General features: G+C 40.8%; 3 protein-coding genes and 1 long non-coding RNA gene across 6 annotated transcripts; 3 read left to right on the forward strand and 1 right to left on the reverse strand.

The window, feature by feature from the left end:
- Positions 1-1,168: 1,168 nt before the first annotated feature.
- On the reverse strand, positions 1,169-4,590 carry LOC104426647 (50S ribosomal protein L24). The gene is made up of 6 exons (XM_010039775.3): positions 4,454-4,590; positions 2,906-3,018; positions 2,718-2,813; positions 2,027-2,130; positions 1,803-1,939; positions 1,169-1,524 (listed from the first exon to the last, which is right to left on the reverse strand). The coding sequence occupies exons 2-6, from the start codon at positions 2,963-2,965 to the stop codon at positions 1,442-1,444; spliced, it is 480 nt and encodes a 159-aa protein (XP_010038077.1). The 5' UTR covers positions 2,966-3,018; positions 4,454-4,590; the 3' UTR covers positions 1,169-1,441.
- An 819-nt stretch (positions 4,591-5,409) lies between these two features.
- LOC120289417 lies at positions 5,410-6,165 on the forward strand. Its single transcript, XR_005547399.1, has 2 exons — positions 5,410-5,787; positions 5,993-6,165. It is a non-coding gene; the product is annotated as an uncharacterized LOC120289417 (long non-coding RNA).
- Positions 6,166-7,493: 1,328 nt separating this feature from the next.
- Positions 7,494-8,637, forward strand: LOC104426648 (non-specific lipid transfer protein GPI-anchored 19). 2 transcript variants are annotated; one of them, XM_010039776.3, is made up of 3 exons: positions 7,494-7,917; positions 8,012-8,149; positions 8,278-8,637. In XM_010039776.3, exons 1-3 carry the CDS (start codon positions 7,599-7,601, stop codon positions 8,400-8,402), a joined length of 582 nt encoding a protein of 193 aa, XP_010038078.1. In that variant the 5' UTR covers positions 7,494-7,598; the 3' UTR covers positions 8,403-8,637. The 2 variants fall into 2 exon arrangements, with proteins under 2 accessions (XP_010038078.1, XP_010038079.1); XM_010039777.3 differs by having other exon boundaries at positions 8,015-8,149.
- Positions 8,638-10,115: 1,478 nt separating this feature from the next.
- Positions 10,116-11,120, forward strand: LOC104426649 (non-specific lipid transfer protein GPI-anchored 19). Of its 2 annotated transcripts, none has more exons than XM_039305559.1 (3): positions 10,116-10,497; positions 10,606-10,701; positions 10,835-11,120. In XM_039305559.1, the coding sequence occupies exons 1-3, from the start codon at positions 10,176-10,178 to the stop codon at positions 10,957-10,959; spliced, it is 543 nt and encodes a 180-aa protein (XP_039161493.1). In that variant the 5' UTR covers positions 10,116-10,175; the 3' UTR covers positions 10,960-11,120. The 2 variants fall into 2 exon arrangements, with proteins under 2 accessions (XP_039161493.1, XP_010038080.2); XM_010039778.3 differs by having other exon boundaries at positions 10,119-10,497; positions 10,844-11,120.
- The last annotated feature ends 1,118 nt before the right edge of the window (positions 11,121-12,238 follow it).

The raw sequence follows: 12,238 nt of genomic DNA on the forward strand, positions 1-12,238 counted from the left end.
TGGGACATTTTCAAGTTCTAGGTTTTATTTCACGGATGATTTGGATGATACTTTTAAAAAAATTGCTTGTATCATTAAAAAAAAAAAACGAATAAAAAAATAATATTTTTATTATCTATAAAGATGTTTAAATATTTATTGTTGTCGATAATGAAAATATTTTCGATTAATTAACAATTTCAAGAAATAGAAGAGATTATTTTTAGAAAAATAGTTTTCAAATTATTCATGTTTTTGTGAAACAAACAAACTCCATATACAAAAATAGAAAGGAGTTTCTATGAACAAATTTTTTGGCTGAGGACCTCAGCAGTTATACGGAAAACAATTTCATTAACTGAAAAAGTTTCATTGGATTTAATTTTACAAAACTTCACAAAAAGCACATGCTAATTTATCCTAGTGGACTTAAAATGGGACCTTTGTAGGCCAATTTTTTTTTTAGGGTCATAAACGTTTGTAGGCAATTGCAAGACTAAGTTTTGCACCTGTTCTAATTCAACCCTTCGAACTGCTAATAGCCGTGCTAATTGGATCGATGTCCACCGTGCGATGAAGGAGAAGTGTTCTGCTACTTTAGATTCATTATCACCAACTCAAGCGCCTAAAGATCCACCGGGATCCAGCTGCAACAGTGGTGAAGGATAAATGCCATTTCAGGTCAGAAGAAAAAGAAAGGAGAGAATTACAAGAATTCGAGGTAAACAGAATTGGATTGTAAGGATGAACACAGCGATAGAAATGAAACCATGATTAAGAAAAGAAGATTAAAAATCTAGATCATCTTCCAACAATGCGAAACTAATATGGAGATAACGTCACATTCTTAACATTTAGCCCCAGCTGATGAAACAGCCATCGAGTGTCAAAAATATGAAATGAATAAACAGAGAGACAGAGACTTGATCCAGATATATGCTCAGAGCCATGGCTAGGCATAACAACCACCCTGGCATGCTATTTACCCGTGCATTTGAAGGGCTAGAACTAATATATGTTGGCGATTATGCATCATATGGGTGGATTTAGACTTTAATCAACAGTGAGGGCAACTCCATCCAAGATTTTGTTGTGGTAGAGTGCCTGATCTACTAAGGGTGGGTAACATGGTAATGGAAATTTCAGATGAATGAACAAATGAATTACTACAGAATGAAGCTGTAGGTCAGGAATGAAGGCACATTTGGATCAGCCTATTAGGAAGAATACTGAATTGAGTACGAAAGTAAAGGTGTTGTTACAAGAGCACTGACATTGAGGTGCAAATAATCTGTCTGGCCAATACATTTTATTGCATCTAAAGCCAACACCATGTAAAAGAGAGAGATCTATCTTCTACCCTGCAATCTTGGCATGCACCTGCCTACGAATAGGTGCCGCAATCCCTCCAAACACATCTCAGTCCATTGCCAACCGTAGACCTGAACAAGAAACCGTTGTCTTAAAGCTCTGGCATCCCCTTTCCTGTTTTGGCATCATAAGTCCTCTCCAACACATGTTCCATTGGAGTATCTTTTGGCCCAGCTGAAAAAAGAAGCATATATTACTGATTTGGCTAAGAAGAAGCATCAAGAACACCGAGTTCAACAGCAAGTCATTGAAGAATTAAAGGGTCCTACAACAATTACAATTTTACTAGATTATTGACTTCATAACTGAGTCTCTCATTGATGCATGTGGTCCAGGCTCACCCACAAACACTTCCATGCACAAGAACAGACAAATATGCATATTCACAGTACATGTTCCAAAAATAGACATCAATAATATATAGCATCTCAGTTATAGCTCTAGGTAGCTACCAACGGTTGGTCTTGGTGTAGTCCGTATCTTCAAAATCTCTGGACGAGGAATTATGTTACCAGATGCACCTTGACCTCTTGCTACTCTCACTTTTGTGCCATCTTCAAGATATTTAATTCCAACCTTACATGGACTCCTGTAAAAGTAAACAGCAATAAAGAGCATATTCAATAAACAAAGACAAACTACCAGAAAACAGTGCAAACCCAGAGAGTATATATACCCTGTGATTGGGTCAAGAACTTGAACATTTGACACATGAAGAGGGGCTTCCACAGTGAATATCCCCCCTTCATGACCTTGGCCTTGCTTAATATGTTTTTTGACCTGCTCAAGATTTGGTAATTCTTGGTCAAATAAAGAATGGATATGGATATAATAGTGCAGCTATTGATATTAGGTTTGGTTTTACAAGACAAACGCTACATGTTGCATTGACTTGCACGACTCATAACACCAGTACGTGTTATGCACCTCGTGATGCTAACATATATGAGGATGGTAAAGCCATACATTATCATGCCAGACCACAGTGACAATCCATATCACATACTTTGCTTCCAATGCCTTCCATGTTTTCTCAAATGACAACCACAACGCATCTGTAGGTATTCATATTCCTCTTAAATATGAAAAGATAACTTGGATAAGCAGGGGAAGAGGATATATCCACAAAGGCCCGTGTAGGAACGACACTTCCATTAGACCTGTAGCTTTTGCAAACAGTAGCATTTTCTTACTAAATGCCGGGAGACACTAAACAAAGGTAACGACATAGTGCCCAATTGCGGCTTGCCACAATAGAAGAAGCTAAATCTATCACATATCCACTGTCCACAGATAAGTTCAAAACATAAGAGTTGGGAAGAAGATGGCACATATGAAAAGGCAGAATAAGGTCCAATCGCTCTCACCAAGTTCTTTCCCTCGACAATCACACGATTTTGAGACCGGACGACACGCTTAACGACGCCCTTCTCACCCTTATCCTTCCCCCTAATAATCATTACCTGCGAGCAGTCAGGATAAGGAAAACATGAGTAATTCCCACTTAAAAATTTTAACGGAAGAGTTAAACTTTAACTTTTTTATCGAAGCGCACATTATCTCCTCTAAGGATCTTCCAGTTGTGGATGAGCTTCTGAGCTGATTTCCAAACCATTAAGGGCGAAAGAAAGTTCACGAGACAGTTCAGTTGCCAAGAAGCAAGTATCCCTGCCAGCCATCATCAAGTCACGTCACGGCGAGAAATAATAGGAAACATTACATTCCCAATGAGGATTACTCAAAGAATCAACCATTCACTCCATAAAAATGCTGCAAAAGACTAGAAGATCGAGAAGACTTGGGTGTAATATGTCTTGCACTCGCTGCACTTCTATTTGACTTAAACTTCTAGCAGGTCAAGCATTGCATTGTCTCAAAAGACATTGAGTCATTACCACCAATCCAAAAAGAGTCTACTAAACCTGTTCAGATGTAGTCTACTTTGCGCACTCTCCTCGCATCAAAAAGCCCAAATTAGAATCATCTCCTAAATATCTTCCTAGAGTGTACAAAAACAATGAGGCATTTCTTTACTAGCACCAACAAACAAATTAAAAAAATGAGGAATTTAACTCAAAAACCACACAACTCACCAAGTAATAGACTAAGAGACCGCCGACTCAGGAGGCAAAAGTTACAGCCTTTGATACAGGAATGGAGTTATCGGACCGGGCGACGTAATGTGGGACTAATCTCCTCAAACATTCAATGGCTAGGTTTCCGCAATCTATAATTCATCACCATTAGGGGCAAATTGTTTTTACACACTCGAAATATATCCAATTGACATCGCGAATTCCCAAATCTCTAACCAGATGTGTAGACTCCAGGAGGAGGAAAACCGCTGAAGCTACGCTCGCAAGCAAGAGAGAGGAGAGAGAGTAACCTCGTAGTGGTGAAGAACATGAAGCCGCAGGCAATACAGAGAGCGAGAGATCGACGACACAGCGGAGAGAGCAATGAGCAATGAAGGGGAAGAAGACGAAGGAATAGGGGATCGAGAGTGAAGTCTCAGGGCATTGGAAGCAGTAAGTGCAGAAGTAGAACAGTGCTAATCCATGCGAAGACTAGCCGACAAATGACAAATCAAAGGCGAGGGGAATAAAGCTCATCCGATCAACAGATCCTCCACGCACTCGGATACCCGACAGATCCTAAACCACAACTAACACACAAGACCGCATAATTCTATCAGGGCTTCTAATCCAAACACAAGGACACTCCACCACGACCAAAATTAAACTAGAGCACAAAAATCAAACTTGCCCAGTTCCAAATTAGACATGAAGCGAGCCCGAGCTCACCAACCGCTGGCGCAATGTCGCCCGGCAGAGTCATTAAGCATACCAGGAGGTAAAACCATGGTGGGTATCTCAGCTAAAGACGAAACGGCAATGGCTTATTAATCATCCCGCCGAAAACTCAAATCGTCGCAGCGAAAACGGCGAGTGCGCCGAGCGAGGGCCGGGGGGTTACTTCTCAAGCTCAAACATCACAATGCAACCGAATAGAAAACGCAAAAATAACGGAACCCCTATGACCTAATCGAACGCATATCCACCGGAGAAAGAGATAGAGAAAGAAGAGACAGAGAGATTTGAACCTGCGGAGAGATGCGAAGATTGAAGGCGAGCGATCGGTAAGGGAAGGGAAGTGAGGACGACTGAGCAAAGCAGAAGACGGTGCGGTTGAGCGAAGAAGAGGCAGGGGCAGTCGTAAAACCAGGTAGCACGTAGGGTTTTAGTTTTTTTTTTTTTTTTGGGGTCGGGAGGGTTTTTATCATTTAAAAGGGGGCAGAATTGACATTTTGATAAGATTTTGAGGGCGAGAAAGGCAACTGGCCATATTTTATTATTTGATGGAAGTAGCATTCTGAAAAGCTCGGTAAAAGGATAAAAACACTTGCCACACATTTTGAATTTTATCTAAAGGGATTTAGATGCTTAAAATCTCTTTGAAAAACGTGAATTAAATGTAGTCTAAATGGTGTTGTGTTGTGCATCAAAATGGGCTTTGAATTTGGGTCTGGGTTGGGTCGAGTTAGGTTTCGAATGACCCATTTCATTTATTTTACTGAAAAGACATGATGAATTATTTCATTTTTTTTTTTGAGTATCGAAAGTTCCGCTTGATATTCAAATTTCTACATAACAAAGAGAATAAATTTATAGCAATTAGACCAATATATATAGAAGAGATTTAATCCTTTGCCTGTCCGTTGATCTTTTTGCTGGATTAATTGCCTAATGATGTTTTTGAGCTTTCAAATAAGGGGGGCTATTGAAAAGATTAAATAATTATTGGGACCCTTTTAAATTAATTGACTAATTTATCCCCTTAACATAGCGATTTATTGCGACTCATACAAAATTATGAATCTGCATATCCTTCTCATTTCAGCCAAAAAGATTTAAAAAAAAAAAAATCGATTTAAATCCACCTTGCTAAAAACAAAAAAAATTGATTTACATGTTAAGATGCGTGGAAAATAAAAGAAACTTGTTTCCTATTATAGCGTCCTTGACAACCATTTCCACCTCCAGTGGTTGCCATCAGAGGAGTGCAACAAAGTTTAACATCAACCACAGAACAGACCCACAATTTTAGCACCGGAAAAACCCTAAAAATAAGCTCCTCAATCATGTATAAATCGCCCCTGTTCCGGGTCTCCTCACCGTCCCAAGTCTCCAAGAAACACCTCAAAAAGCAAGCACATTAATCATCTATTCTACAACAAAATGGCCAACAAGCTTGTCGCGGTGTTTCTCATGTGCATCGTCCTCGCCGGAGCGATGTACGTGCGCGAGGCCGAGGCCACCAAGGAGTCTTTCAAGTCGTGCTTCACCGGCTGCCACGACGGGTGCAAGGCCGAGGGCCATGGCTTCAGCTTCTGCGAGGTGAAGTGCGACACCGACTGCACTGACAAGGAAATCGCAGGTAAGAAGATTAGGAAAAAAAGAAGAAAAAAAACGAAATTTTATCGAGCGATGGAGATGCCATTATTAGAAGATGTTTACAAGATTATCATATAAAATTTCCGTTTTTTTTTTTAGCCCTTATCGCATTTGATTTATTGCCACTAAGATTTCAATATTCATATTTATGCTGTGTTTTTTTTTTTTTGGTTTTTTTTTTGGTGCAGAGACACTAAATTTGCATTAAGCGGTCATGACTGGTGCAAAGTCCTTCAAGGGGAAGAAGAGGGGAGATCAGTGATGTAATAAATCAGTGGAATTGATTTTCATTCTTCTGATTCCATCACCATTATTATACTCTTGAAGAACTTTTAATAAAAAGCTTATGTTGAAAGCTTAATTCCTTTTCATTTCGTTTATCTAGTTATCGATCCAGGCAATGATCATATCGATCCGGGCAATAATCATATAAAGTTATAAACTCGCTAATTTTAACGGGCGTCATGGTGCCGCGTGCCGTTATCGTATGCAGAAGTCGCTAGAGATTGTTTTACTTTATTGTGCCCTCCGTCATCTTAGGCGGGATCCAGAAAATTCGCCAATTATTCAGGAGGAAAGCAGAGAATTTCCAACAGCCTATGGATTAGATGATAAGTTTTTTCAACTCAATGTTCAAAAGTCAAATTGAAGGACAAGAAATTCCAAAACCATTCCTAAACTGCTTGAAGATAGGCCAACGCGTGAGTAAGTATAGAGCTAAACCGCTATAAGTGGAGATCTTTTTTTTATCAAATGACACAATCTTTGCTGGTCTTGCAATAAATTTGAGAGGAAATTGCACTAATAATCTCTAAATTTTAGCCAAATATATAATAAAATTTTTAGATTTTTGATTCGTTTAATATAATTCAAAATATTTAATGTAGTCCTAATGTTTGATCAAACAACAAATCCGGCGTTATTTGATGGCATGTTATATTTAACGCCGAGTTGGAATTTTGAAGTGATGGGTAAATACGATATAAGAATATGTGACCACGAATCCCATTTTCTTATCCATCGAATTTTGTAGACGTTAGTTCTTTTTGGCCACCTACCATTAATAATTAACAACGGATTGAAGGGCATGTCAAAAAATTAGTTTGATTGGCAATAACGAAAGGACGACATTAAATTTCTTAATATAGTCCATTGAATATTTAGTAGTAATATACCGATCATATTAAATAAATTAAAAGTTTATAGATGACATTACATATTAAATAAATAAAAATTACTGTAATCATGATTACAAAGTGTTTAATCATTAATAAAACTCATTTCAGGGTTGGTGGATCTCTATTAGTATTAGCCAAGTATAGACAGATGCCATTGACATTTAGACTAAAACAGCATAGGATTCAAGAAGCATCACTTGTCAGGTGGATTCGAATTGGTATTGGAGTTCAACTACTTATAACTAACTTCCTAATGGAACACAATATTAAGCGGCTAAATAATAATTGTCCCAATTGCACTAACCCAAAGAAAATTAAAAAAAAAATCTGACCTTGAAATGTAATTTGTACGGTCTAGTTGCTTCCTTCGTTATCTAACTAACAAACTGATTTTTTATTTTTTTTTTATTTTTGGGAATATAATTGAACCTTGAATTTAGGAGTTTGGCCACCCAATAGCACCAATTCATGGTCCCTTCTGTCTGTCCTCACCTATAAATTGTGCACAAATCCTCCATTGCTTTGCACTCAGACATACAAATCAGTCCTTGCAACTTCAAAGTCTTTTGAGCCGATCATCATCAGATCCAAATCATAATCCAACAACACTAGTGACATGGCATCCAGAGGGATCATGATGGGCCTGGTCCTCGTGCTCGCCGCCGCGATGTGGCCCCGGTCCGCAGCCCAGTCAGGGTGCACCACCACCCTCACGAGCCTCGCGCCGTGCCTCAACTTCATCACCGGGAATTCGTCCACCCCCTCGTCCTCGTGCTGCTCCCAGCTCGCCAGCGTCGTCCAGGCGTCCCCCCGGTGCCTCTGCTCGGTCATGAACGGCGCCGCCCCGGTGTTTGGCATCACCATCAACCAGACCCTCGCCATGGCGCTCCCCAACGCTTGCAATGTGAAGACCCCACCGATCAGCCAGTGCAATGGTAAGTGTTTTCCTCTAGGCCTAAAGCCGATAGCCATGTCCCCTTGTGCATTTTGCTTAATTTCTCACATTTTTTTTTTTTTTCATTTGGAAAGCGGTCGCTAATGCGCCGACAGCGGCCGGCGTGGGTGCACCAGAGGAGCCTCCTGTGGCCTCGCCGGAGGGTTCTCCAGCAGAGTCTTCCAACGACACACCAAATGCTGCAGCACCAGCTGCCTCAACTACTCCTTCAGGTATATTCAAAGGACATCATAACTAGAATCATTCATGAATCTAAATATTTTCTAAAGATGCCTCAACGATTGGAGTATAAGATGATCAATTTGCACAATTTTTTTTTTTGATGGTGCGGGGACTACAGGAACAGGAGGGTCTAAAGCCGTGCCGTCGACGAACGGGAACACATCTGATGGAAGCATTGCAAAAGCTCAACTTCATCTCGCCGCATTGGTCTTCCTCGTGGCTTCGATCTTCAAGAGATTCTGAATCATACAGTTTTAAGATTCGGATCGTGTTGTGTTCGTTTGTTTAATCATTCTTTATGGCGTACCTCGCCTTGCGTGTATGTATTGAGAATTATTCAGGCTGCCTCCACTTACGGCGGTGCAATGTACTGTAACTCCGCGCCAGAAGTAGTTCTGGGTGGTTGTATGTGGCTTTGTCGTTTGTCGAAATGAATTCTTTTCTGCTAGTTCAATCAATGGAAGTCTCAGTGATTTCATTTTGTTGCAATTCCATTCACTTATGCATGCAAGAACTCGAAACGGATCCTTGGAACCGCGCGATCGGGCAGAAGTGTATCGATGGCCATTGGGGAGAGAATAGTCGATTACAAAATGGAATGACGAAATTTTTTGAAGCCATCTAGATTTTATGGAGCCGACGCGAATCAAACATTCTCGGGTTGAATGAAAATTACAGGACGAACTGCGATGAAAACGATCACAAGGAAAACTCTCTGCATAGACGATATCGAGTGCCGTATAGTTGTATCGAGTGCATTCTTCTAATTGGGCACATCTCCGTCGATTGCATTTTTCGCGGCGCCTGAAAATCATTATGTCTCTCCCTCTCTTTCGCGGCGGCCATCTTCAAGGTCTCGCGATCTCGAATCGGAGGTCGGACCGCCCATTCAATGTCAAGCGACCTCACATCTGTGCTCCACATCAGACCAGAGAGCGAGAAACAGAGCATTGACGTGCGGTGATGCAGCTGGTGACGGTGGTCGCGCATGGTGGGTTGCTTTGATCTGTGTTGACTCGTGGGGGTGGTCACGTCCCTCCAAGCTCGTGGTGGTGGTGGTGGTGTTGGAGCGCAGAGGCGACACCGGTAGCCAAGTCCGTTGTGGCAGTCAGGCCGTGGCGGGGGTAGTCACGGCCCAATTGACTTGTGGGGCGAGTTCGTGTCCTTGTGAGCCCATGGCAGTGGCGGCAGCGGCGGAGTGTAGAGATGGCAGCTGGCGACGGAGTCAATTGGGGGTTGGTGGCGGTTGTGGCTGGAAATTTAATCATTTACGGTAAGATAAAGAGATGGAGAGTGTATCTCATTCGTTAGATTATGTGGGTCTTACGTGGAACTCACAAGAGTAATGAAATCAATAAGATTAATATGTATACAAAAAACCTAAAAAACTTTTGAAAGAGGATGTGAATTGTTTAGAAAGAATCTCGAGAATTGTTTAGAAAGAAAGATAAGTACGACGTGTATGACACATGGCGACATGCGATGACTTCAAGGGACGCAAATAGAAACTTGGAATTAGAAAAGCAGCAGGTGGGGTTGGTACTTAGTAGGCTGTTCCAAGCATGCTCTGTTTAGGAATAGTTGGCTAACCAAAAGGGTCTGCAGCCGCAGGATTTTCCTAAAAAAAGCAATATAATATAAGTCTTACGTTAGATAATCCATTTCCTCGTCCCTTCTACAACTCAAATGGGCACACTCAGGTTCTCCAACTCACCAACCATACCAGCAACCCATCTTAAAAATGTCAAATTCGTTATCAAAGAAAGAATTCACCTGACGTCATATATCAATCGCTTACTCATAGTGCTAACGAGAAGGATTGGTCCCTTTCATAATCTATGAAGAGCTGCTGATCATAGAACTAGGATTTCCTGTCTTTGGTTAATTTGGCCAACCAGAAGCACCTGTTCCCTCTGTCCTTTCCTAGGCTAGCTTCTCATATAAATTCCCGATCCCCCAATTGCCCAACACATTTAACCCAAACCCAAACCCAAACCCAAACCTAAACCCCAGGATATGAAGATCATGATGGGCCTAGCTCTCTTCGCCGTACTCGCCGCCTTGCTTGCCCGGCCAGGCTCGGCGCAGTCGACGTCTGGCTGCACGCAGGTGCTCATGACGATGACCCCCTGCCTGAACTACGTCACGGGGAACTCCTCTGCGCCCTCTGCGACCTGCTGCTCATCGCTCGGCTCCATCGTCCAGTCGCGGCCACAGTGCCTCTGCCTGCTCCTGAACGGGGCCATGTCGTCGGCTGGCTACAACATCAACCAGACGCTTGCCCTTGCGCTTCCCGGCGCGTGCAACGTGAAGACCCCATCGGCGAGCATATGCAACGGTAAAAATCTAATCTAAAAAAGGGAAAAAAACTCATCTTAGTGATTTGGACATGAATGTAGGATGATGTCTTAATTAACAATATGCTAATTAAACCTATAAAATCCAGCACTGTCTCCCTCCGGTGCTCCAACAACAAGTCCCCCTGCAGACAGCAACACACCTTCTGCACCAGCAGCATCGTCAACTCCAACACTTCCTTCTGGTAACGATTTCACCACTTCGACACTTTTATAGCTAACAATAATTCTGCATTGAATTAAAATTTGAGCGAAAAATGTTGGGTTTTCCCCCACTTTAATCATGATGTATGGTATTTCTTTTTGTTTAATCAAATGAAAAATCAGGGTCAAAGACTACACCAACCACCACAAGTGGAAGCAAAAGCATTGGAGTGTCCCTTGGCTCTCTGCTCTTCGCCCTCATTTTGGCTTTGTTCGGATCGAATCTCTTCAAATTCTAGAACGAGAAATCTTATTGAATAGGACTATGTCCTGTCTGTAATTTTCAGCCTATGGAGTGAGAGTTTTGGGTTCCATGTTTTGTTCCATATGTGTTAGATGAATTACATTATGGCGCGTACTTTATTGCTACGTCAAGATCAGGGTAGTTTTCTGCGGCAAATCTAAGAAGACAATGGACACAATTTGCTCTATATGAAAACGGCTAACAATTAACATGGGGACGAAATAGATTGAAGTCTATTAGCAGTCTAGTACTCCGTTTGCACTGCTAATCTGTCTTCAATTGGCTATAAACAAGGATTAACACGATTCATCGTGTTTCCTTAAATTCTTCATTTAATAACCAGCGCGATAGAGCGAAGGGTCGTTCATCCTCGTCCAAACATACAGTCCGCAAGTGTTAAAATAACAGGCAATTTTTAACAATAATGTGCATAATCAACTTTCCTTTGGCCACACATCAATGAAGCATAGAGTTGTCGAAAATTAGACGCTTGCCATTAAAATAAAATTATGCCAAGAAGAAAGTTACTGTCATTTCAGTTAATAATTTCAGTAATTATTCGCTCACATTTTCGTTCTCCTCTCATATTCACTCTAGTAATAAAAATTAATAACAGTTATTTTATTTCTTCGATTGTGTTATAAATTTCTTTATGGCAAAAGCATAAATAAAAGCAGCAAAAGACAAAACTTACAGTCCGGGGGGTTTTGCAACAGGTAGCCCCGACATCAATGATAAAGTAAGAGAGGACCTGAGAAGACAAGGAATTTTTTTTCAAGGACCTATATATGATAATAGCAATTCTGTCTCATAGAAAATATCAAATATAAATTGGTTGTATGATTCTTTTAAATATTTTCGTGCAAAACGACGTGTAGACAGTGATTTGTAGACGAAATATGTCAGTGCAAAACAAATATCTTCTACTAATAAAATTGTAAAGAGAGTAATGGATAAACGATATCACAAAGCAATTTATTGTATTTTGGTCTTTTCACTAGGCCTACTCCACTCTCTTAACTCTAGCAGCTCAATAACAAGGTTAAAATCCACTAATTTAATTCTTGAAACCTTTGTTACCACAAGGAATTGCAACTCACTCTGCAAGTACATGCACTCACAATAATTATACCGATGCTCTTTATGATAATACAACTGGATTCAAAAGTTTTTTTCCTCAAAGAATAAGCACAAGACATATAAACAAGTTTGAGGGCGTTTTGATCGCCCCAATCACCTTCGACTCTCACTTTGACATGTATCTATATAGCCCT

The sequence above is a fragment of the Eucalyptus grandis genome, chromosome 11 (genome assembly GCF_016545825.1).
Source record: "Eucalyptus grandis isolate ANBG69807.140 chromosome 11, ASM1654582v1, whole genome shotgun sequence".
Classification (NCBI taxonomy): Eukaryota; Viridiplantae; Streptophyta; class Magnoliopsida; order Myrtales; family Myrtaceae; genus Eucalyptus; species Eucalyptus grandis.

Bases quoted from the DNA above. Each gene is read 5' to 3' on its own strand.
- LOC104426649 (XM_039305559.1), top strand. From the start codon at position 10,176: ATGAAGATCATGATGGGCCTAGCTCTCTTCGCCGTACTCGCCGCCTTG. The intron at 10,498-10,605 runs GTAAAAATCTAA...TATAAAATCCAG, and splicing joins ATCGGCGAGCATATGCAACG to CACTGTCTCCCTCCGGTGCT. The intron at 10,702-10,834 runs GTAACGATTTCA...TTTAATCAAATG, and splicing joins AACTCCAACACTTCCTTCTG to AAAAATCAGGGTCAAAGACT.
- LOC104426648 (XM_010039776.3), top strand. From the start codon at position 7,599: ATGGCATCCAGAGGGATCATGATGGGCCTGGTCCTCGTGCTCGCCGCC. The intron at 7,918-8,011 runs GTAAGTGTTTTC...TCATTTGGAAAG, and splicing joins ACCGATCAGCCAGTGCAATG to CGGTCGCTAATGCGCCGACA. The intron at 8,150-8,277 runs GTATATTCAAAG...CGGGGACTACAG, and splicing joins TGCCTCAACTACTCCTTCAG to GAACAGGAGGGTCTAAAGCC.
- LOC104426647 (XM_010039775.3), bottom strand. From the start codon at position 2,965: ATGGTTTGGAAATCAGCTCAGAAGCTCATCCACAACTGGAAGATCCTT. The intron at 2,131-2,717 runs GTGAGAGCGATT...AATCTTGAGCAG, and splicing joins TTGTCGAGGGAAAGAACTTG to GTCAAAAAACATATTAAGCA. The intron at 1,940-2,026 runs GTATATATACTC...TTACTTTTACAG, and splicing joins GTTCTTGACCCAATCACAGG to GAGTCCATGTAAGGTTGGAA.